Here is a 26,278-nt window from a genome sequence, read left to right as displayed (position 1 = left end):
AGCAGGGCAGGGGAAGGCAGCAGCTGCTGGGACAGGTGGAGGCGGGCAGGCGGGCAGGGAGCACCAGGCCGCAGCTGCTCCAACCTAAGGCCGTCTCCCTGATAAACAAAACGGACTCTTCCCCGCTGGCAGCGAGGGGAGGCTGGTAGCTTGGGGGCGGCCTGGGCCCGGTCCCAGCTGTCCTCTCTCCCCCGGTGAGGCTCAGCAGAGACAGGGGGAGGCAACCGCGCCGGAGGGGAGCGGAGAGCGGTGCCCAGGTGCGATGGGGGCAAAACGGAACAGTCCTTGCGAGGGCCCCGGCGTGGCCCTGGAAGAACGCGAGGGGGAAGGAGAGCCTGCGTTTTTCTCCATGCGTGGCGGGACAGGAGGGCTGGAGGGGCAGGGAGGCGGAGAAGGGGATGCGCCTCTCTAATGCCTGCATTTTACGAAATCTTCAGACTGAGATCTCCGTTTGAAACGCGTACGCAGAGTATGTCTTTGTCTATGCCTCTTCCTCCCTCCTCCCCATAACTCTTCCCTCGTCTTTACGAGAGGAGAGAGGTACTGGCACACCAAGATGGAAACCTGCTGCCTTTTGACCCTAAAGTCCTGGAATGGCAGGTTAAACTACGCTACCTTCCTGAAGCAAGAAGTTTTGTAAGACCACCTTTACCCCCCCAAATATTACATGGAACCACTAACCTCTTTAAAGATACCCAGTGACAGAAAAGGACTCTTTATGATTTCAGATTTGTCTCGGACTCATTCCCACTCACGGGACGAAGCCTGGAGACACCAGTTCCATGAGTGGGAACATGCACAGGTCTTCAAAGTATCAGCTTAATTTTATTTTCTGTCTCATAATAAACTACCTAGTTCATAAGTGAAAGAATGAAACAGTTGTTTGGAGACTTGGGAGCAATAATTTTCTGCAATAGAAGTAAATGAAGACCAGTTCCAAAGACTTCAGTGAAGCCACCAATGTAATTAAAAGGAAGGTCTGATTCACATCAAAGTTGTGATATATTTGTGGATTGAAAGATTTTTTTCAATATACGCTTTAATCAGAATCTGGTAATAAAATTAGTTTTGCTTTCCTGTAAATGAGCACACTGGTCTTCTACGCATATTGGCCTGAATGTAGAATGAAATCTTGTTTTAGCCTCATCTCTCCTGACAAATGAAGTTCAGGGGGAGAAAAAAAGCCCAACACGATCTACACTTACATAGGGTATATCTATACCACACAGGCACCTATATGAGACCCGCCACACAGAGCCAACAGCGCAGCAGCCGTGGCCCTCACTGCGAGGCTAGGGCACCTACAGTCTCGAAGGGGTAAGAAAGGGCTACGACCCCTTTGGCCTCCCTGCCAAATCCACACCTAGCCTGAGAAGGGGCAGGCAGCATTAGCAGCGAAGGGCAAGGGAACTGCCTCCACAGTCTGCTGCAGGGGAGCGTGGTTAATTCGAACGTGCCGGGTCCAGAGCTCAGCGGCAAGTGGCCTCTGCGCCCAGCCGGTGAGAAGGGAAGCAGGCACAGCTGGCAGGACACAGGGAGGGAGGGTGAGCTGCTGCACGGAGGGACAACGGACAGAACCAGGATGGGGCTGTGCGGCCAGGGAGGTGCAGGGAGCACTGCACAGGGGTTGGGAATATCTAAGGACACGAGGAGAGGGGCGAGCTGGTAACGCCGGGGGCAGGTGGGGGGGAACTGAACGTGCATCAGGCTGGGGAGATGCAGGATGTTAGGCCATGCAGAAGGGTGATACGCGGGGTCCGACGTGAGGCCAAAGGCAGCATTTGCTGTGGAACAGCCTACGAGGCTTAACTGTTAAATTAACAACTGTGACAACTTCTCACTCCTTTCCTCAGTGCAAAGATCACACCTCAGCGTGGAGGCCATCCTATATTCAGGCCAATGCAACATTACTGTTGTCTTCTCCAAAACTTCAGGTAACCTAGTTGCTGTACCAGAAGTAACTCAAAACATTCACACGGATGAAGGATTCAGGTTTTGTTCCTCTATGATCAAAACTAATTAAGCTGACTTTGAACTGTGTTTAAGTGTCCTTAAAAATGCATCATTAGAACAAATATAGTGTGGATCCAATCTTTGACAATGACAGTGTTTTATTAAAAAATATGTATGCACTATTATCGCAGTACCATTTCTCAACAGATGAGGCAATTAAGAACTTCAGTATTGATCTCTGAATAGCAAATAACCACCTTCTTTTTTTTCTTGTGGATATATAGACTGAGCAATGGAGATAAAACTTTAAAAACCACTGATCCTCAAATATTACACTTTCCAAAGACCAGCTGAAAGAATTTTATGAGTAATATTGCCTGTTTGTGTCTCAACATATTATCACTTAAAATCCTCATTCTTACTGGTGCTTTCACAACTGCAGGATGAATGATTATATGCAGTATCAAATATAACAAACACATTACACAAAAGCTCATATATAATACTATTTTTAAAGAAGCATATACTTAAAGCAGGATTAAAGCAGCCTGTGTTCAATGCACACCTGATGTTTGCCCACTAAAGTCCTCAGATTTTGGTCTTAACCAGTTCCGCTGACTCTTCTTGGAGGAAACCAGAATCCAGTACTTCCCATTTTTACTGGTCTGAAAAACAAAAGGAAGAATGGACTAGACTCCAGCGAAACCAGTATATTCAGAAAGGCTGGGATGCGGCAAGACCAGGGTTTGGAAAGAATTGGAAAGGAAAAGTTAAAAGGGATAGATCCAACCCATGCATAGAACATTATGTACTGTTAATTATAAACTGTAGGAATCAATTGTTCTTGCATTATCAGTAGCAATTATGCATTTCAATTCACAGTATACTTACATCATTTCAACTAACGCTACGCTGGACAGTAACACATAAAGAGGTAAAATAAGACAAAAGCAAAGGAGTTTTCAATAAAGTTAAAAACAAAACAAAACAAAAAATCCACAGACCACAAACAATTTAGAAATAACAGTGAAACACATAAAATGCTGGGCCCAGACTTGAGTTTCTTACTCAGAAAGCACTGAATAAGAGAAGATTTCTGGATTAGGCCCAACTTTACTAGAACCTAATGCCTTCATTCTGTTTAATTATACAGGAAATAGCAGCTTAAAAGGTGACCTGCAAAGGAAAATAAAATTAATTTAAAAAAAATAATAAAGCCTCTTGATGATGTACATGCTACAGGTAAATCCCAATAGAGGGCAAGTCTAGGTGTGCCTGAGCAAATCCAGAGGGCCTTTCTGGAATTTCCCTTATATCTCCCTTTTCCCCGCCACCATCCTTTTGTAAATTTGCAGCACGTCTTCCTTTTCTTGCTAGAAAGCCTCCTGGATGACACAGGTATACGAGGAAAACATGTTCAGCGCCTCATTGTAACGGGGAGGTTTATCCCCTCCAACCCTTCCAGGTATGTAAGGGCGAAGCCCTATACAGTGCACATACCCCACACGGCATAGCAGGCTGAAGGCATTTGGCAGGAGCCCCAGAGTAATGTAACATTTCCCCCCACACAAACCATCTCCCGTTCTCACTTCCCATTCGCTCCAGTAAAGTATTCTTCCTTTCGGTACTGAGTCCAGCTTTGCACAGCCCCAGCCTCCTCTGCTGGTAAGCATGAACGTGAGCAAACCGGCATCCTTGAACACCTATTAAAGTGCAAAAGTGCTTCAAGCGCAACCGACTGAAGCTCTCATGACAGCTGAGGTGCATTTATTTGGGGCTTTGTACATACAGGCAGGAGGGAGAAACAGCCCCAGTACTCAAAGAAAAAGTGAAAGGTTTGTTTTCAACTAATGAGCGAGAGGGGGCACAACCCTCACCTCCTCTTTGGCCCCAGATCACCTTGTTTCAGGGAGAGAATGCTGATGACTCCTTAATCCCTCTCTCAGCAAGACCCTCATAAATTAGTTACCCTGCAAAGCCTATCTCAACATCTTCCACTATCACAGCAGAAAGGAAGAGCTTCATTATCCAGATGTTTCTACTAACGTAGCTCACAATAAGTAGACAATATTTAAGACAGCCACATAAATGTAATGGACTAAGTCCTCATGGACTTAGTCCCTCCACTATTGGTATTTACAGACCATTTCCTGTTCAACAGCCCCCCCCCCGACCCCCCACCCCCAATTCTATGTAAAATATTATAATGCCTTCTCAACAGCATTCAACATTTTCTTTTAAAAGCTTATGGTACTCAATTCTCACCACACATCTGAAGTCACTTCAGCTAAAAGCAGATGCCCTCAGAGATGGGCCACTAGAGGCATGGAAAGACTATTCTATCAGGGGAAACTGAAGGAACTGGAACAAGTCAATAAGCAAGATAAACACCAGATGTAGTTAAAATGCTGAAGAGAATGAAGGAGGAAGGTCAGGTACTCTCATTCATTACCTTATGAATATAGCAAAATCACAATGCAGTGGATCCAGATGAGGACAATGCTATACCTACAATTAGCTGGGATCTCAACTTCTACAAGACCATTATTAAGCAAAGAGCTTAACAACATACACACAAAAGCAATAAGTTGTATGAATAAGGAAAACATCTGCTGCATTTGACAGGATAAAGTGAAAACAGAAAATAAAAAAATTCCTATGCTTTGTGACAATAAATCAGCTATTGGATAACAGACTTTTTCTTATGTGCAGAATACAAAAGTTGTCCTGATAATGCTGATTTTTAAACCACCTTTCTCAGAAGCTTTTGGTGCCAGAAAATCTCTGAGGCAGAATACTGGACAAAGAGGTACCATTCTTCTCATAACTGCTTATAGTTACAGTGTTATTAAGTTTTCTTCTCAACTAGATGAGTTAGGAACAATCTTTAATGAATTACAAAGCTTAAGCTATTCTCTACATGAAGTAGAGAAGCATCACACTGCAAAAAGCATTGTCACGTGCACATGCCCAAAACCCACTTGGGAACTAGTAACAAAATACAACTTCTATAATTTGTCAGATTAGAATTCTTAGAATTTATCAGATCTTCCAGTATCCATGAGGCACTAATTTTGCTAACTCTCCAAACACCCAGGTAATTCCAGGTTAGACACTATTTGAATTTTTACCATTTCAGGAGTCAAAGAAAAAAAAAAAAAAGCCCTCAAACCCGAGGCTAAATCATTTATTCCTGTTTTTAATATTAAAAAAGAGGAACATACTTTTTTTCAAAATTCACAGTTCATCTTTAAAAATCTGAAAAAATAACTGCACTTGCAAATGTTTTAAAATATTACTTGATATCTAAACTAAAAGGATAATGAAGACATTACACGAATACAACCAGGTATCCTCCTCCTAACTTGCATTTCTTATTTTTCTTAAGAGCGCACAGTAAAGGAAAACACCAGTTTCATGGTTCTTTTCTTTCAAAATAAGATAACAATAATGAGAACACAGTGTCGAGAACACAGTATCTGTCATTACACCTTGTATACAGGAACAGTGAATCTAGCTTCGATTCCTGAAATTAATCAGTTTTAAACCAGAGAAGGGTCCTAGAAACATCAGAGTCATAATAACCGTGGAACTGGTTAAGGATTTAATAGTATTACAAAGTCATCCTGGCTTTTAAATATTTCTTTAAGGAAACAAAATGAAAAGCGGTTACTTACCCTATGGAAACTGTGATTCTTTAAGAAGTGCTGTCCACACAGATCCCAGGTGAGCATGTACTCACATGAACAGGATCGAGTTCTCCGCAGACAGTAATGTCCATCCAGGCTGTGCCTGTGAACCCTCCCCAGCTGCCACCAGCAGTGGCGTAAGGCAAAGGGCTCCCGAACGGTGCCACGCACGTCACCGCACCACCTACTGCGGTCTGCAGCCACGGCAGCTCCCAGTTCCGCTCTTCGCTCGTGCCGTGGGGCGGGAGCCATGACACGGGCCACCGCCATCAACGTGCTGCCTTGGGAAGCGGCAACCTCCCTCTTCAGTGGCTGCTGTAGCCCTGCTGCTCCCAAACCTGTGCGCCCGTCTCAGGGTTTTAGATGGAAGGAGCTGGCAAGGTTTACTGTGGCTGATGAAAGGCAGCAGGGTCACGGGAGAGAAATACGTGGGGCAAGAGTTGACGTCCTAGCTGGGAGCGCGGTGTCGGGACCGGAAAGCTGGAACAGACTGGCACCCTGGTTTGGGAAGAAGGAGGATGAACACGTGCAGGCCGAGGCAGCCAGGAGCTGCTGCTGCTGCTCAGGGTGGTAACGGAGCAAACTAAGTTCAGGATGCCCCAGTCTAACCTCTCTCAGGTTTGCCAACAGTAAAGACTCCTTCAGAGCGAAGGACAAGAGATCGCTTGTGGTGCCTCTATGGAGAATGTGCCCCGAAGAGCCACAACTACTGTAGCGTTAGTAAACATTTTTCTTCTTTTCTGTATCGGGTGAGTAACAGCCACCTGACTAAAAAAAGTACTGACGGAGGAAACCTGCTCTGTCCAAGCAGCCAGGAATAGCTGGGGGAGCCAAGCTGGAGAAGTCAAGAGACAGTCAACGTAGCCACTTACTGTGGCTCAGGAGAGACAAAGTGATGGTCAGACAGCACCTCCATGGTGCTGTGGCCAAACTGAACTACAAATCTCACCACATCTGCCCCTCTCAGCCGGGGCTGTTAAAATTGCGCAAACGTCGCCAGAGCTCCTGAAGACGAAGGAATCTACCCCCGGGTTAAGGCAACCAAAGAAGGAGCACCGTTTAGCCTCCTCCTGCTCTCCTTGTGCTGTGGGCTTACAGCAAGCAAGCTGTAATGAGAGGCTTACGCAAGCCTCTCGTTAGGCAGTTCAGTCTGTGAAGGTGCAGATTTAACCCTCCCTCCTTCAGACACCTCTGCTGGGATAGCTGTTGGAAGGGGCTGAGGGCGTAAGCGGCAAAGCACCTGCACCACTGCAGGACGGCACGCTGGGACCTGCAGCCCTGCAAGGCTCAGCCATCCTTCCTGGATCATCACGAACCAATGTGCCTACTGCACACTTGCACTGACTTCAGAGCGAGCCGTAGGTCTCATGGACTTTGTAGAAAAATGCTAGACTTTTCGCAGCAGAAGCCTCATCTCAGAATAGCTGCAGGTAGCAGAAGGTCTAGCTGCCAACCCAGGACTTCCAGAGGTCCCTCCTACTTTCAGTAACTCAGTAAGGGAGGATCTTAACTGGGGAAGGTGTTCCCACCAATGGACACAGTCAAGCAGGTAAGAAAAATCCACGCTTAACTGGCAAAGATGTTGAAGTATTGATGACTTCAAGGGTGCCTTTCTCCGTGTTGAATTAAAATCAGTCTTCTGACTGATGCACGGGTCTACATCACTGTATGTTCTTGGCAGGCCATCTGATCTGCAATTATTTGAACAGCACGTCACTCTTTAAAGGAGACAGCCGGCGAAGCCTATTCACCTTTGCCCACGTTTAGGAGGAGAATCCTGCCTTTGGTAGGAAGATGCTGATTCTCCCCCATTTGTTCTTGGCTGGCTGGGGCTGGAGGGAGAAGGGAGCAATAAATGGAGGTGTCTCTCTGTGGCCTGAGTTCTACCTCTGGAAGCTCAAGCTGAGGCTTTGGTGCTGGACGACAAGAAGGAGGAAGAATGGGCATTGCTGGGGTGAGACTGTTAACCAGAAGGTGGGTTTGACCAGGGAGCCAGCCTAGGCCAGGAGGGGCTCATGCTTGCGCTTTCACAAAGCGATACTTCATTTAATTTTCTGCCTGTTTTATTGTATAATTTGGAAGAGATTCGAACAGCAACATCTACGCACATGTTTCTGCCCTAAGCAATGAAGACATCTGGCACGACAGTCTACAAACACGGCACTGCCAAATGGCAGGAGGGACAGATCTCGACCTCCAGAGCCAGAGCCCTGCCTCCGGCCATCGTGGCCTTTTGTAAGGCAGGCAGCGAGAGGGAGAGAGACAACAGGTACACTACCTGACAGCGGCTGGGAATCGGCCGGGGTTTTACAGCTCCTGTTCTCCCACAAGCTGACGGAGAGACGTGAAAAGACAAAGGGGTCCACGCTGAGGCCCCAGGCGGACAAGACGGCGTTGAGAGGTGGGTGAAGCCACTTGGCCTTTTGCATGTTTGGACAACAGCTATTGTAAATAACCACTCAAAGATGTAGGCACTGACCCTACTGTACAGCAGTGTTTCACGTAAGGGCAGCACACACACATATGCAAATTAATCACAAAAGAACAGATAATTACGGTGTTGTTTTTTTTAAATATATACAAGGCTGTATTTATATTATCTTGAACTTCAGGACTTCTTATAGCAGGCAGCTGAGTTCAGAGAAATCCTTCTCCGTGGATTCAAGCTCTAGCCTACAGTATCGGGGGGTGGCCAAGGAAGCGTGGTAGGACAGCAGCGAGAGCATGCACAGGCTGCAGGAAGACACAACCAAATCCAAGCATGCAGCAGCAGAACTGCCCGCGAAAGCTGCTGCAGGAAAATGGAATGATGTGGGCAAAACAGTGAAAATATCTATCCAGTGATCTTGGGTATAAACATAAGAATGACTTAGAGATAATAACCCATAAAACTTTACCCCTCGGGGAAACAGCCTAACATCTAGAACATAATGAATTAACATAAGCACTGAAACTAAAGCCAGGCAACCATTGTATTCTACCATTCGTGACAGCACATTACTAGTATCTACTCTGTGCAGACCAATGATTATGCTGAAAAGAGTACTATATAGAAGGTAGCAAAACCAAGAATTAAGATATTTCATCAATTCAAAATTTTAACAGTCTTCGTTGGGTTTTTTTGGAAAACATCCACAAAACAGAGAAACTGAAATTGCATAAAGCTGAGCAGGAAACTCCCCCAATCCTTTCAAACTAGTGTGAAATATGGGTAGTATGAGGAACAAATGCACTAAAATGATAAACCCATTTCTTTTCTTCTGGGCAGTAAATATACAGATTCCACTAGTAAACACGTTAAATATACATACCTTTTATTAATTAATAAAGCAAGCATTTGGAGGAAAAAAACACTAGGTTGCTGTGGGACAGTAACCATCATACAAAAACAGGTATTTATATAGATTTGACTATTAAGCACAACACAGCTTTTTCATTATAAGACTATTTGCAATTCTTGAAAGCTGTATTACAGTCATGAAATTGGATAAACAGCTTTTTAATTTTAGAAAATAACTCATTCTTATAATATGCTACACTAGAAAGAGTATTACATAACCTTTTTCAGAATATAGAAGAAAAAATTCTATCATGCCTGCCTTTTTTTTTTTCTTCTTAAGTTTCTGGAAAAGTAGAACATGAACTTACCAACATTTATTTTATCATGACCTAATAGTCTGTAATTTAAAGAAAAAAAAAAAATCACAATACTATCCAGCATCTCTTTGTGGGCTTTCCATGTTTCAAATTACTTACGTCCACTTTAAATCTTGAGAGCTCAGTTTTGGTTACTAAATGTTCCAAAGAATTCCTGATTATATACTAAATTAAAGGAAACAAGAGCTGCCTAGAGTTAACCCATCTGATGATTGTGGTTTTATGGGCTTTTTAAGAATCTCTATGGCACTGCATAGACGTTTTTCTAAAAATTTTGGAGAGGCTGTGATACAAATAATGTTGATACTGTAATTACGGTTAGAATGTTTAAAACCTGCAAAAGTGCTTTCATGTATTTTGGAATCAGACACACACGCCCCCGCCCCCCAAGAATAATCTGCATCCATTTTTAAAGTAATGATGCTTCTGTGAAAGCAAACTTCGTTTACTATTTAATCTGCATATAGGACCATGTCACTTTTATAATAAACCCTAGTCAAAAGCAAATCCTGTATATGTACAAGTAAACACAAACACACATCCTAAAGATGTGTATAAGGTTATACACTAATATGATCAGGAATTAATTGATGTTCATAAGGAACATTATTTTCCTTTGTCCCAAGACATTTAAAAATAAGACCAGGTGTGCAGGCTAGATTAACGGTACATCTAGGCCAGTATTCTGTCTCCAGTAACAGCCAAAAGTACAGAACAGGTCACGAACATGTGGTATTTCTCACCGATACTCTTCTGACCTCCAACTACTTTGATGTCAGGGACTTCCTGAACCATACGTGGTTTCTGTCTGTTTAGCAACTTTCAGCACATCACCCTTTCAAGCAGTAGTCCACACTCCCCCTGGAAACCGTCTCAGTTTCTGATATGTACAGCATACTTTCGAAAAGTTGTCCCACAGGTCTCTCCACTACCAATTTTACAGAGAACCTCTTCCTTTTGAGGGCTCAGAATCTGCCTTCCCTCCTAACTGTACAGGTTCTTGTTTTGAAAGGCAGTGGTTAGTCTGCCTCCTCCTTCCTCTGCAGATCTCCACGACATTGCCCTCACTTCATTCCTGTCCCAGACCAAAGTCCCAGTTTACAGAAGTGTTCTTCATATGGAAGCCACCCCATGTAGCTCATAATTCTTTGCTGACGTTCTCTAAGCCTCTTCCAGTTCTAATAAATCCTTTCTGAGATGAAGGCTCCAGAAGTGCACGCAGCACTCGGGAAGCAACTGGACTATACACTCTGGTAATGACATTCTCAATTTTACTCTGTATTTCTTTCCTCTTACATTTGGGTTGTGTTTTGGTGACCAGTGAGCTCATGATCTCACAGAATCGCCAATCACAATCCCCAAATCTTATTCCTCAATGGTAATACTCAGCATCTTTATATATAATCAGGATTGTTCTGTCCAGTGCTCCTCAGTTATCCTAATTTATCTACACTCAATTTCATCGCCCATTTTGTTGCACAGTCCTCAGCACTTTTAATGTCCTTCTACTGTTCTCCATAGCTGGCTCTCTTCTTCACAGCAAACTCGCTCACTCAATTGCTCATCCCCCTTACTGACACCATTTACAGATGTGTTGAATGGCACAGATCTCTGCGGAACATAACTGGGACCCTCCTTCAGTTGAGAACTGACCTACTTCCACCCTTTGATCCTATCTTTTAATCTGCCATTTACTTGTGCAAAGACCTTCCCTCTTACATTATAGCTCCTTAGTTTCCTTAAAAAGCATTTTTTATAAAGTTCACGTTGATTTTTGAACCAAAACATTTTTAATTCTTGCTGATGCCTCCAAAGAACTCCAAATCCCTAAGACAGGACTCTGTTACAAATGCTGCTTTGACTCTTCCCAAATAATCATACCTACCCAGGTGGCTACCAATTCTATGCTTTATTACACAGTCTACCAAAATTGCCTGGTACAGATTTCAGATTTGCCTGGTGCAGGCCTGCCTGGCCCAGACCACCCCTGAATCCATGATTTTACATATTTACTTTTCAGAAGATTTTTCTAAACCTGAATACTTCAGGATGTACCATTTAAACAATGTAATTTGGTTCCAGAGTACAACTAAATAGGATAGAAAGTTACAAGTTTTGCTTTCTGAGACAGAGTCATCTAACTTGAGTTGTAATGCAAGATGTTTTTAACAGTTTTAGTAATAGGTCAAGTAAAAGGGTTTCTGGTGCTCTAGTCTGCTAGGTGGAAATCACAATGACATGGGTGAACTCAGGATAAACTCCACCCACATATACCACCACACAACACAATCCTGTGCAGCTAGTGATCTCTGCTTGGTCAGACAGAGACAGTCTGAACTGGAACAACACTGAAAAAAACAGGCACCAGTCACTCCACTTTGTGCTGTGCTCCTCATTTAAGCTGAAAAAGTAAAACTTTACCATAATGCTCGGTAATTTCACTCGAAGGTCTGGTAGGCAGACAGCACAAAGGAACTGGCTGTGCTGGAGAAATTAACAGAGTGCCAGAAGGCAGGGACAGGTTTTTAAACAGCAATGTCTGTAAAATAAGCATGGACTGTAAATCAGAAAACATGGGACTACAATAATCCAACCAGTGATTCATCATTTGGGCTTGGAGAAATCCTCTACCCTACTTAAATTTTTGTCTGCTGTTTAAAAAAACCCAAAACAAACAAACAAACAAACAAAAGGGTAGGTAATACCCATCTAGCTAACACAAGATCAGATAAGAAGGGTGAGGTGGTGGCATTTGAAAAAATCACAATACCACATAGAAGCTGCAAAGACTGTACTAGGACAAGACCTTTCATGGGAGTTAGATTTCCCTCATGAGGTTAGGTTAGGTGGTTGGGAAGCTCACATTTGGGACAAAAAGACAACTCATGAAGGACAGAAATAAAGTGACTGAGAAAAAGGGTAGTCTCCCAAGTACATACACTGCATCCCCAGCATAGGTGGGAACTATGCAGCAGTCCAAAGAACGTAGTGGAAACCCAGTCCTGCCCTGAATCACACTGCCTGAACAGCACTGCCTGGGGGCAAAAGCTGTGACAGGGTTTAGCACTGCTTTTTTTGTAACCTTGGATTTTCATATGATTTATTGGAGCTATTCCAATTAAAATGCTGATCCTAGTTGCCCCCGTCTCCTCTGCCTCTTATCCCGGTCCCCAAAGAAAGGCAACAAGTAAGAAAAGAGTGCCCAATTTCCAAGCAGCCGCTAATCTTCCAATACACCCTACAGTCCAGGAACTGCTGTTCTATCTGAAAAGAAAATACTTCATAGATTATTGTAACTTTACATTACATAAAAAATATCATGTTTAGTCACGATGGCCTTTGCTACTACTCCTGCAGCTGTGATGCTGGATGATTATATCAATGACCTTATGAGCTAAAACACAAAAGTCTTAGGAAAGGGTAACTAAAGATGCAGAATACTTAGGCTAATACCAAAGCAAATCCCTCTTCAAAGCTATAAGCAGCGAGCCTTTCAGAACCTGCACAGTGCAGACACTGAATGTATTTCTGACTCTGTTCACATACGAGCTTTGTCTATGCAATAATGTTAACATACACCTCAACAGCTTACTCTAATCAGAATGACTTCATGGGGTGTTTACATACCATTTTGCTATGACAGCATCCTTGTTAATGAGGTAAGTACACAGCCCTGCATTTGTTCCCATCTCCCATTTGGCGTGTTGAGCAGTTCATTTACAGTGCTCTGCTCCAGTCTGTCATGCAATGCATTTTGGGATGCACATCTGAATCTGTAAGAATTCTGACATTTGATGCCAGATTAATGAACAAGTAAAAGCAGTCATGCATAATTTAGAGCTACACGACTGAACATAGCAGAGGGAGATGAAGCCAGGCAGTTAGTATCCAGAAGAGTCACCTGGAGTACAATTTTTGGGTTCAGGTGACTGGCAGCAACTATTGGATTCAGTTTCAGGCACCAAAGGCAGAACCTGCCAGAAGTCCATACAGATTCTGCCCTGGAGCTGCACCAACAGAAAACCAATCTGTGAGCTCCTGTCAGCCTAATGAAATGTCATAACGATGTAGTCACCAAACAACTTTACCATTAAATCACAACATAATCAGCTTGTTACGGGCAGGGTAACCAAGCCAGGAAGGCTGACAGTAGCCTGAGGAGGTTTCTCCATGTCATGTCAATGCACAGGAGGTAATGGATAACTTTGACGGGATAGGATTCCCTACTGGCACAGAAGCTGGTTGTGAGACGCATACCTGTTGCCCTACTCTACCCCAGCTCCACCTCCCCAACACACAGGCTTAAGATTTTATCAACACAATGGTATATTCCCTCACAGTCCTGCTGGACACAGTTTATCACAGTAAGCATTCACCAACACTAATAATGGATGGTCTATGATGAAAGACCTGTGTCCTGCAAGGTAATTTTTGTCCTCCACAGTCCAAGACACCAGGGCATTTAAGTGCTCTCCTCTTTTTTTTTAAAGCAACTTAGCAGACTCCACTTCCCTGATTTCCAAGCCTAGATTAAGTGATGGTAGAAAAACACATGCAAGACTTTGCCTTGAACAGCTGCAGACTGCCAGTGGGGCAGGCTTCCAGAAAGGTGGAAGGAAGATGGTGACAAAAAAGACGGAATAAAAATAGTCTTATGACTGTATGGTATGCATCAATGTTTCATGCATGTTATGGGAAAAAATCCTGGAGGGCAGATGGAAACATGAAATGGAGATGCTTTTGTGAGTCCCGGAGAATGTATTCCTCTAAAGTGCTCTCCGACAAGATGCTTGAGCTCCTTTCACCCTGTGGGAAAGCAGCTGTAAGCTAGCAAAAAATTTGCAATCATAAAGGTATGTTTTATTTTAATTTTATTTTTAAAAACTTGTGAAGATATGAGTTTTACAATAGTCACGTGTTCAATTAATTTTTCAGACAGGTGTTTAGAAAAATGGATTTATTTACTGATTTAGCTGATGGTGCTTTTTCAATGAAAAAAATAATGACCTTAAAAACAAAGTAGGTCATGCGAGGAGTGCTGCTCTAGATAATGTATACAAGATCCTGAATACTGTCAGGAAACATTTCTAATTAGCTCAACTGACATAGTGGTCTCCACATGGAACATCTTCTATGTTTTGCAGGGTGTTGGAGGTAAAGTGCATGACCAGTGTTTTGTTACAACTGTTTATGTTTAGCACCTTTGTATTGCCTGTCTCTCGTCCCCTTCCAGAATCGCATAATCCATTTCAATCTTCTGGGAGTTCTCCAGGAAACCCTCCTTTCACCACTCTGACTTTGCAACCTCCTGCTGAGCTGAGCTGACAATTTCAGGGTTCAGATCCACCTTTCGTTTATCTTCTGAAATCTGACGGCTATCTTTTAGCTAATAATTCCCCGCTTCATATGGGCTGCAGCTTTTTTATGTGCTAAGAGAAATCAGAAAAAATAAAGATGTTACTAGTCACCCCACTCATTACAAACTCTATTTTAATACTGCCAACTAGTTTCTTCCCTCGTGACCACATTCAAATTCTTTTCCCCCAACTTTTCTTTTCACCGTGTTCCCTTCAAAATTGCAAGATGCCTTCCAAATTACTTCCACATACTACATATGCTGTTGTAGGTTTTTCTGGGACATACGTAATGGGGTAAGTTGGTTGCTATTGTTTCAAAACTTGAAATGGTCAGACACTGTTGGATAGGCATTTGAGTATAAAGGATTCTGCTTTTGTTTTTTTTTTTGAATAAAAAAACAGTAGGCATTACATTTGTAACTGCACACATATGCAACTAGCTGTCCTTATGCTGAAGGATATTAGCCATAGCAAATTTCTAGGAGACTTAAGGGCCTCATTTATAAAGACAGCAGGCAAACTGTGATAACAGACTGCAAGGCTACCTATCAAGAAGCTTCATCCCGGAGTGCTAGAGGAGCATTTCCTTAAAGGGGGGGGGGAAGGGGGGGGGAGAAAAAAAAAAAAAAAGGAAAACCCCAACAACTCCTTTACCTGCAATGTTTGTGTTAAACCTCCCTCCCACACACTTTTTTCTCTCTTTTTACGGCTCCTACAAATTACTGTAAAACACACTGCAAAGTTAAGAAAATTCTGTAGCAGTTGTTAAGATATACACTAGCTCACTCTACTAAATGAAAGTTTTAGAACAGCAACACAGTTCAAAATTCCTTGTGTACTTCACCCTCAGCAAAGATTGAGCACGCTAATGAAACTCCGTGACAGCATAGCTTTATATTTGAGACTGCATTAAGATTTATAAACACTCTGAGCATGACTAAGGTCTGGAGCAGGGGGGCAGCATAACCAAAGCTGGGGAAGGCTGGGATTAGTGAGGAGGGAATGAGAGGAGATCAAATCAGCTGAGAAAGGAGGCAGAAAAGTGCAACTCATGTTTGGGACTTGGCACAGCAAAGAAATATACCATCAAAGCTTTAAAGTCGGTCTGATGAGAGAATGCCATTCCAGGGAGAGAAGCAGGAGTAAAAAAAGAAGAAAAAACCCCAAACAAAAAACACCACCCAAAAGCATCAAAAAGCGTGATCAAGCTCTCTTGTATTTGTGGAGTCAGGTACTGGAGAAACTACAAAGCCCTGAGTCAGCAGCACAGATGTGACAGATGACACTGACTGGGAGGAAGGGAAACCAACTCTTCTTAAACTGAAGGACGTGTTGCATGGGCAGGGGTGCAGGCAGCAGCAGCAGGAGGAAACACAGAGTTCCACGTAATGCCATCCGTCCTCTATGTCTGTGCATCCCCCGAAACACGTGGGTCCCTCCAGCCTTCAAACTCTCTCCCCTTGCACCCACACGAGGAGCTGAGCTCCGGAGGGCGCAGAGGCGAGCCGTGCGTGGCTCCGGCTCAGCTGGGACAGGCGTGCTCTTTGCTGTGTCTAGCTGGGCCGGGCTGCTTCGTGCCTTCCCCACAGCCCCAGGGCTCCCCGAGGCAGGAGGCAGGCGGGGAGCGGGCAGCGTGCTCCCTGGTGACATCAGGGTCACCTCTCTCCTTCCAGAGATCTCCAGGCTTCCCAAACAGGGCAAGGTAGCTACGGGACAGAGCTGCGAAGACTTGGGCAGTGAAGATAACTCCGTGCCACTCCTCGTGGGATGGATCTTCTCCACAGCAGGGAGAAAGCGCAGAGCACGAGGGGAAGGAGTAGGCACGGAGGTACAAGGGAGCTGATACAGTAAAGTTTCCAACAAGTCCTTCGGTACAGCAGGACTGATAACTAGGCAAGAGCGGCTGAGTGAAGACTGAACAGAATTTGCTGGATTTGACATGCAAAATTTTGGGGTAGGGGATACCAACAGTAAAGGTTCTTACTCTGGGTAAGAGGGTAAGAGAGATGAAGGGACAGAGAGACAGCAGCTGGAGCGCAGAAGTTCGGAGGCGGCCAGTGAGTGACAGTGCATCTGTGCGGACGAGGAGCCCACAGCAAATAAATAAGACAAGAGCCTTACCTAAGTTTGAGAACAGCTAAGGTAAATGGCAAGCAGAGGGCTGCTACCTGAGCGAGAGAGCTCTGCTCCAGTTTTAGTTTAAACCCTCCTGTGAAGTTATTGTGCAATTGGGCATGCAATACTTACTGGATCGGATTCCTCCTCCAGCCTCTGCAGGATCCTGTAGCCGTTTCTTGGGTATTGTTCACGTCTGATGAGTCACAGTGCTTGCAGCAGGCCCAGGCCCAGCTGGACACTATGGCATAGGTGAGGCTACTGACCTTTATTTGCTGGGTTTTTACCCGGTTACCTCAGGCCTCTACTGTGGCACTGTGCATCATCCGGGGGGGGAAAAAAAGAACCACTCCTGGATTCGGTGGCAATGTCACTTGCAAAACCATAGCCCAGAGCACATACGAGGGCACTGATCAAGAATCCTGTTGTGTTTCTTTGTCTTCTGCTACATCCTTTGTGGTCCTTTGTGTTGATTCATTCCCGAGGGCAGGTCCAGGTGTGCTCTCTTGCTTTCGTTTATGTGGGCAGTGACCTGTACCTGTCCATCCCGTAATGATTCGTTATCTGAGTAGGGTCAGACATACATGAACCGCAGGCCGCCAGCCTTGGCAGACTCTTCAAAACTAATCAGTTGTTACAACTAACTTGCTTACAACCCCCACCACAAAGAGCAGCACTCTTGACTACCTGCCAACATGTACAGAGCGTTTACCTCCAGTCAGGATGATCCTGGAGTAAAGGAGGACATGGGTAGTGAGCCAGGTGGGAAGAAATACAAACTCCAGCACATTATAAGCAATTAACCCAAAGAAACCTTAGAGTGGAAACTAACTCACCGCAACAAGCATTTCCGGCACTTACTGCGTAAGTAGTCCTTTTTGATATAACTTTGAGAATTAAGTTCAGCATGGACACATGATGCTGTAAGAGGAACTGAAGTGTGTTCAAGGTAACATCCTACTGTGGACTAAGCCATAGTAAACTGTCTTTGTTAATTATTTCCCAGTGATCAACAGCCTAGACATTCTTTCTCACTACCTCCATTTTAAGGTTCACAAAGGGACAATTCTACCTATTATCTGCTTGAGTGATCCTATGTTTCCATACTTAGAAAAGCAAAACAGAAGTAGAAAACCAGAATGCAGTAAATTTTGCATGCAGTTTCTGTTTGTTAGGACAAATCTTTTTCTCAACATACAGGAAGAATATCATGCAGAAGGTAAAAAAAATCCCCGCAACAGATTATTCCTCATCCTCTGCTTTTAAGAGACTACTCTAACAGATAATACAAATGGGTTTGAGCAACCGTAGTAACTGTTTTCAAGCATATCTTCTCTAAGCCACTGAGATGCCAAAAGAACGGGTCAAGTGGACATACATTTCAGATCTGCTAAGTCCTGGTCCCATCTCTGTCACATACCCCTCCACAATTTTGAGCAAAAGCACCTCATATCTACTGCGTATCAGCAAGTGCATTTTTATCAACTGCCTATCCTTAGTTAAATAAAGAAATAAAACCACTTAACTAAATCCAGCCTACCTGTCAAGTATGCCCTTCTCTCGCAACCTGACGTGACCATCCCTAGTTTCTAACGTGCAGCCCTAGCCACTCTGCTCTTGCAGATCCTCCACCATCCATTTAGCAATCACAGCACCACACTCCTCCTTCAAAGGTTTCACTGCTATAATGGCAAAACCTGAGGAATCACTTCAGCTCTTTCCTGCAAAAGCCCATAGGTCATTGTGCACTCTGAATCAAGTGTTCGAGTTTTCTATTAGATACACAGGCAGTTCTTTATTTACAAAGGCCTGGATGTTAAGAAGACAGCACTACAAACAGGAGGAGTATTTATTTACAGATATCATTAGCAATTTACAAGAAAATGTAATAAACAGGTCACATGAACAGCTGAAGCACTGAGTGGCTAACTGGATATTTCAGCTATCTTAATTAACTTCAGTATTGCATCAAATGCTGTAAGAGAGCGACAGATCACTAATGCCAAGTTAGTCATTTTCAGTAACAGTTCTCATGGAATTTTTTCCTTCTAAATAATCAAAACAATTGGTCATTGGACCTTATAAGGAAAAGTGCCATACCAAACAGATTTTCATAAAATACAGCTGTTTTAACTTCACAGTTCCCTCCAGCCTATCTGCAGCACCTGAATTCTGGGGCTGCATTTTTATGTTTTCTTTTTAAACAAGATGATAAGATAAAACTATTATAGTAATTAGCAGCAGAGTAACTCACTTGGGTGGTTTCATCTGTTCTTACGACAGTGAGGGACACTCAATAAAACCACAGCATAGCAAATTTTAAACTAATAAACACCAATGCTTTATTTCTAGCAGCAAAGTATTAGCCTGTGAGATTTACTGCCAGAAGGTAGCATACAGTTAGACAGACAAGACTTACACAGATAACTGGATCATGCAGAATTATAATGCGATTTGAAGAGGGCTTCAGGAAAAATTATACCAGCCCTCTTTTTTCAGGACAAAATCCAAACCAGCAGAAAGTTAAATAAGAGAGGATCCTTATACCACCCCTTGAAGCATCTGATAGCAGCTAATATCAAGAGAAAATACAGGACTTGACAGAACAGTAGTCAGAATTCCTGTGTCGTATCAGATCTAGAGAGGATAACACTTTTGTGAATTCCAGACAGCAGCCTCCCATCTCTCCAGAGCATCTTTTGAAACATGCAGTTGAGCTTGCCTTGCGTATAGCAAAGTATATGTTTTAAGACCTCGGGCACTGGGATACCTGCCAAGTCACAACAAATATGTATACATAATCTAATCTACTTAAATTTTGAGTGGAAACTCTGTGCCCTTTAGATATATCCCTCAAGGCTACAAATAGCATACTTGTTGGACAGGATGAAGTTTCCCTGCCTAAGTAATAACTGAGCTCTTCTGGCATCTAACCACGCCTCCTGGCTTCTTCCAAAACCAAAGACTGGGGAGGGAGGAGTGATGAGGATGAAGGTTCGGAGGCAGGGGGCAAAAGGAGTTTAAGGAAGAGGAAACAGAGACAAATTATAGGTGTATTAGGAACAAGGTGCTCTTAATAAAACAGTTACAAGAAAGCAATCTCCCCCCCGCTCTTTATCTGGCAGGTGACAAGTTGGTAAAAAAATCCCCAAAATGGAGACTCCTGTGAAGAGGAGAAGGGGGCCTAAAAAGTCAAATGAAGCAAAGCAGAGGCAAAGCAGCAGTGTTAACAAATTGCAAGGCAATGCTCACTGCCCAACAGATTTGAATACAGTGAGGATTATTCACAGCCTTGGTATGGTTACCTTTTCCTAGGAAAAACTGGCTAGAAAGCAAGCCAGTGAAATCCTTGGGAGCCTGTATAGGCTTCTACAGCTAAAAATAAAATTAACAAATCAAAAATCAAAACAGCTTAGGATACACATGAATGTAAACAAACAGAGACATATTTTGACAGCACAAAGCACTAGTTAAATAACTGTGCTGCCTCCTAAAATGAGGGAATATTACTATTTTTCTTTAAAAGCAGGTGACTATTGGGTTTGAAATTTCATACCGCACTTGTTTCTATGACCTATGAACCTTCTGTTAAGAAAAGCTAAACAACTGGATAAATTTTAATAAGAGATCTTTGCATTTGGCCTCTAGATGAAAAATTTCACTGGCAGCCTTACTTCCTACCACTAACCAATCTCTTAAAATATAGTATCTACTAATCCTTTAAAACGCTTGGTCTAATTGCACACAATAATGGGCATACTTATCTGAAGCAGATCTAGTGTGGTCTACACTACTTGTTTCAGCAGGATTTTTTTTTCTTTACTTCTAGCAGATAGTATTACAACTACAAATTTCAAACTGCAACTGCCCTGCTTACCCAAATCTGAGTACCAGAGGGCAGGCAAGGGAGATATGGAGAGTCGTGCCCGTGCCATCATTGTAACTGCACAAACAAGCAGTCTTTAAGAAAAAATAAATACTTGTGAACAGAAAATGCAGATTCATGACCAGCTAATGCTGGGTAATACAGTCTGACAGCACGGCACCCACCCAAGCTGTCTGTCATTAAGAAAACATGAGAAAGTAACACATAGAAACTTGGCTGTAGAAATTACATTTCTTTCCTGCCTCCTATCATATCGCGCAAATCTGCCAGAGTAAAGAAAGGTATGCATCCCCTTCTCCTGCAGAGAGAGGTGGAAGCTCATCTTAACTAAACCACAGTTGTTACATATTATTGACCACACACAATACATTTACTGCTGACCCGTAGCGATAATAATCTTCCGCCCTCTCCCCAAACATACCACTCTCTCCCAGCCCCGCCAGTTAGCACAAGCTGCCACCACGACTAGTGCTGGGGGAAGTATCTGCTAAAGGGCCAGGTACAAAATGATCAAAAAGAGTTAGGGTTATGTGAAGGAACAGCTAAGAAAAACGACACAACGCTACCAAAACAGGTACAACACCCTGATGACTTCAACATGTCCCTTTCTGAAATCATTTGTTTCCTTACCAAAGCAGAGGGGTGCTTTCAGAGGAGCCTGCATCCCAAATGCAAACATGAGAACGTGTCAAGACATCTGTATTTCAGTCTCATTGTTACCACAGTTGTCACCAAAACTTTAGGGTTTGTACCCAAAAGGCTGTACTTGCAAAGACAAGGGCTGATACTTCCTTTGAATTACAGGGCCACAGAAACCAGCACTAGGAGACATCACCTTTTTTTTTAAAAAAAAAAAACCAAAACCAACACAAAACAAAACACTGAAGGGTTTTGGCATGGATATAGCTATGGTACAGATAATTGCTGCCAGTTAACCTCAAGGCCTGATCCCTCACCAGATTTGACAGCTGCCTTGGCAAGCAGCTTCAGCAGTTACCTTCTCATCTCTGGACCCAATCCCAAAAGCAAAGCAGCTATCTCCAGAATTAGGTAACTCCACCTAAGCAAATGCCTTGTTTACTGGGTCAACCATAGGCAGAAGCAACTGTGCCCAGCCAACACCTCAAGCTGGCCGGACACAAGCCACCTCCTTGCTAGAGGCTGGGCTGCGTGGCAAAAGCAGTGCCAGGCTCAAGTGCCCATGAGCAGCTCAGAGACGGGGGGTAAATGCTCTGGCACAGCACCTTGGCCAACGCTTTGAGATTGGAGATGGACACATCTGTCCAGCTGTCATGTTGATGGGAGCACAGGACAGCACTCTGTCAGCCTGTCTGGAGCTTAGTTATTTTGAGCGTGCCTCCCCATTGAAACAGCTGAAGGTATGATGCTTCTTCCTCCCTCCCTTTCCTTCTCGTGCTGGTGCTTGTCTGGCCACACAGTGTACCAGGCCAGAGAGCTAAAACAGTCACATTAACCCTAGAGAGCTAAAATGGTCAAATTAACTCTACAGAAAAAATGCTGCCCATTTCCATGCAGTGGCTTAGTGCCAGCACAAGAGGAGGTAGAGAAGAGCCATCTCAGGTACAGGGATGGGCAGGCTGGGATTCCTGCAGCTCTAGCCCAAACTGCTAATCACTGAGAAACTGCACCCACAGGTTTCCTATGGTATCTTGGCACTAACCGGATTGAGCAGCCATTCAGAGTCAGGAACAGCAGAAATTTCAGCACCCTGCTAAACAGGGAGTTGGCACCACCTCTGTCTTGCAGACCCAATGTCCAAGAGGGTGGCAAGGGGAACCAACCTGGCAGAACAGATTGAGCACAACAGACTAATGGAGTATCACGGCACTGTGAGATGCTCTCACCTTAGCAGGGGCGATAAGAGGTACTAAATGACTAAGTTCATATTGTTGGCAGTGCATATATTTCCTTGAATAAACTCGGTCAGAACTAAGTCTGCCAAACAATCACAACAGAGAAAAGCACTGGGCAACTCTTTCAACTCACTATTCCCACTACAGTGAAAATAAGGTATAAGTTTACAGTCCTCTGCACCAGAGGTGGCTACCAACCACAGAGGCCAACACAGGGGCTTCTGAAAAGTGAATTAAGAAAAGTATCTACTATACTTATATAACCTTACCTTTCTGTAAGATAACCTTACCACTATCTTCTGATTTAACAGGAAGCAAGGCCACCATGTGATGAGATAGAGGAGTCTCAGAACAGCATCAAATCCAAACAAAGACTTTTTGCCTCATTTCAATATTGAGCAAAGTTGGAGAAAAGTTATCTGGACATACAATTCATGATGATAGCATGGCCTCTGGCATGGAGCATGTTTTCAACGACAGAATGAAAACATGAAGGTAAAGGGAAAATCGAATAAAACGTAACACGATTTTTAAAAGTTGAACCATGTCAAACATCCAACTTTTCTTCAGCATGACAAAATAGCATTTATACAAAGGAAGCATGACAGTTCTAGTCTCACACAGTAACAAATCTGATATGCTACCACCTGAGCAGTAGTTTGTTGTGCTGAGAAGAGAGGGGTTAGTTCAAGAATAGTATGTCAGGAAAAGCAGCAGATAAAGAAGAGATGACACCAGATTTCTTTCTGAAAGGTGGAAGGATGTTATTTATGGACTTCTGCCAAGACTGGTCTTCAGTCTTTTTTGATTCAACATTTTCATTTAGAATTTTTTTTATGCTTTTAAGTAAGCACTACTAAAATGTGTAGAAAACACTAAACTAGGAGGTACCCAGAAGTACAGTGCAGACTGAAACAACACATAAAAACTGCAAGGAATCTTAAGGACAGCTGCAACAGAAATGGGATGAAAAGTAACAACAAAGGACAGAGTAACGCACTTAAGAAAAAGAGACAAATCACTAGTTGGAAGAAGCAGAGAAGAACCATCCTACAAGCAGCTAGTAAAACTCACTAAAGAGAGCTGGTTCAGAAGAAAGAAAATATAATGATTCAAAAAAGCAGCTGTATTTCCAGAGCAGAAAGGGACATACAGATGCCACTACAGTGGACTATCAGGATCTTGCTGGGAACACCATGTATAAATCTGGTAATACATATTCACAAAAAAATCTATTTGGGATAGCACAACAAAACATCTGATTAAAAAAAAAACAAAAAAACAAAACAACAAAAAACCCACAAAAGGTCTTAGGAAGTACACCAATGAGACAATCAACAGGGCTGGCATAAGTAAGTCTAAGCTTATCAAAAGTAAGTTTAGGCTGGAAATTAAAAAGGTTCCTAGACAATAAAAGACTGGCTTTAAGTTTACATGTCAGAAGATAGGGACGTGGATAGAGGAAAAAATGAAACTAGTTCACAAGTGGATCTATATATGTTCACAAAGACAGACATGGTTTCTGTGACAGCAAGGCATTTGACTCAGCCAGGGTGATTTGTTCCAGTTCTGAATACTCCTTGGAATACTGAGGTCCCTGAATGCTCATCAGAACACAACAATGGTCCTAGCAGGTCAGAACAGAAGCCCATCCAGCCCAGCATCCTTGCTTCAGTAACAGCTGACAGCAGATCATGAGGAAGGAAAGCATGTAGTATTTTGGGGAAGTATCACCATTTGTGATTTAGGGACTTCCTGAGCTAGGTAGATTTAATAGCCCTCCTTTCCACTAATTTGGTAGCCCTCTCTTGTGCCCATGTAAGCTTTCTTACTCATAACACCCATGGCAAGGAGTTCCACAGCTTAATTTCACCGTTTATTAACAACCCATCTGAACACATCTCCCACTATTTCTCTTTCCTCTCAGCTAATGATTTTGCTCCCCCTTCATCCCATCCATGTCATTCCTTTATGATCCCCCGTCTGTGATATGAAACCTGTACTGTATTCTCCCTTTTGTAGTCTCTTACCGGTCTGAAAAGTCTAAGCCTACTTAGGCCTTCCTTCATGGAAGCTGTTTCACTACCTTTTTCATATTCATCACCTTGTTCTGTATTTTTGCCATTCTACATATATCTTTTGTACAGTATTGAGGAGACAAGACACCACAGATTGCTGCCTGTTTTATTTCTTCCGTAACAAGAAATTCCCAAAGTCCACCAAAGTACTACAGTAAGCTTGACATCTACATCAGGCAAGTCAGCATAAACTTGAATAACAATGGGGGGACGGGGGAGTGGTAGGAGGACACATGAAAAAATACAACATATTGGTGAAGAGGCAACACAACTTGGAAAAGGAAACAAAGCTCCACAAAGCAAGTGGAGTTCTCTGAAGGGATCAATAAACATGTAGGTAAGGGAGATGCAACTGAATGGCATGCAGGTAATACCTGCACTGAAGTGGCTGGAGACTGACAAGACGAAGCTGGAACAGACTGGTAGTTACTGCCTCTTCCAATAAAAGAGCTAAAGATGTGAAATGAAATGATGAGGACACAGGCTCAAGAAGGAAATGTACCTGTTTTTCACACGTTTCTGCTGTGGAACTCCTTGCAATAGGGTGTTTAGACATTTAAGAGTTTACAAAGGCCCAAGAGATCACAGGAAAAAGTTATGGAAAAAGTCCAGTAAAGGTTAGCAAATACAAACCCACCATGACTGGCTCAGGAAGCTGAATTATTGAAGATCAGGAGAATACTCTGGGAAAGCCATCCCTTCATGCTTGCCCTGCTCCTGGGCCTTTCACCACACCTTTGGTTTTGCCACTGTCAGAAACAGAACACCCGGCTTTGATATGCACACAAGGGTAATTATTCCTAGTAAATAAAATGCAAACACAGAATTTGATCAGCATTTATCAGGTTGATCAGAAGTAGTATTTGTCATCTCAGGCCTCGATTGAGCTGGTAAGACCTGTGATAACAGTTCTCTAACAACACTTGATTTGGAAGCGAGACAACTCTTCTGTTAATTTACACAAGAACCGACACTGCTGTCAATAGGTACAAATGCTAACTCAAATCCAGCATATTTCACTATTGGCAGAATGAGTAGGATCACATTTCACCATGCTGCCAAACACTTGCCATTAGAAGACAAACTCCTCCAAATAAGACAACTTACGACTTTGCCAAACTGCCATTGTTTGGGCTGAAATTTTACAAGTTAGTGTCTGCTTCAGTGTTTTGTTTCTTCACTTTCTATTCATTCAAAACAGTACGGCCATTTAAGAAAAATAAAGGTTAATGTAAAAAGATTCTGTGTCAAAAGTGTCAAAAGATTCTGGCAGACTTTTCCTACTTCTCCTTTTCCTAGAGTTTTGAAGCCCTGTCCTTTGGGATGGAGAACTGAAATTAGACAGGGGTAGTGGTAGAGCTGTCATTCCTGTGAACTCTTCCCAAATTTGCCCGATTTCTTGATTACTTATTCCACAAGCCCTTTAGTCATTCAGAAACCAATCTTTTGAGTCAGATAATGGAACACTGTCCTAGAAGACTCAGATTCTACTAGAGATCTGTGTCATTTAAACTGAATGCTACAGAAGATGTCATTAATTTTCCAGGTCTTTGACATGGGTCTACAAGGAGTGATTTGCAGAAATAGCGCCTGCAGCTGCAGTGGAAGGCAGTGAAAGCTGTGTTCTGAACAGATTATGAAGACAATGGTTTATGAAAATCTTGGCCTA

The 26,278-nt window shown here is 43.2% G+C and overlaps 1 protein-coding gene across 10 annotated transcripts in view; it reads right to left on the bottom strand.

Moving 5' to 3' along the window:
- The window catches only part of PLAG1 (pleiomorphic adenoma gene 1), a 53,158-nt gene that overhangs the window by 8,718 nt on the left and 18,162 nt on the right, over window positions 1-26,278 (bottom strand). For 2 of the 10 annotated variants that reach the window (XM_010582925.1, XM_010582929.1), the window contains exons 1-2: window positions 5,631-8,186; window positions 2,519-2,618 (exon numbers count right to left, since the gene is read on the bottom strand). Coding sequence is in view for 1 of the 10 variants with exons in the window: in XM_010582929.1 (XP_010581231.1) it covers window positions 2,519-2,618; window positions 5,631-5,912 (382 nt within the window). In the remaining 9 variants the exon portion in view is untranslated. Of the gene's footprint in view, window positions 1-2,518; window positions 2,619-5,630; window positions 8,187-16,903; window positions 17,646-20,250; window positions 20,255-26,278 lie in introns of those variants that run through there. The other 8 variants (XM_010582928.1, XM_010582918.1, XM_010582920.1 and 5 more) reach the window with 8 other exon arrangements.

The sequence above is a fragment of the Haliaeetus leucocephalus genome, unplaced genomic scaffold (assembly GCF_000737465.1).
Source record: "Haliaeetus leucocephalus isolate CR32 unplaced genomic scaffold, Haliaeetus_leucocephalus-4.0 Scaffold858, whole genome shotgun sequence".
Taxonomy (NCBI): domain Eukaryota; kingdom Metazoa; phylum Chordata; class Aves; order Accipitriformes; family Accipitridae; genus Haliaeetus; species Haliaeetus leucocephalus.
This window is presented reverse-complemented; position numbering and strand designations above follow the sequence as displayed.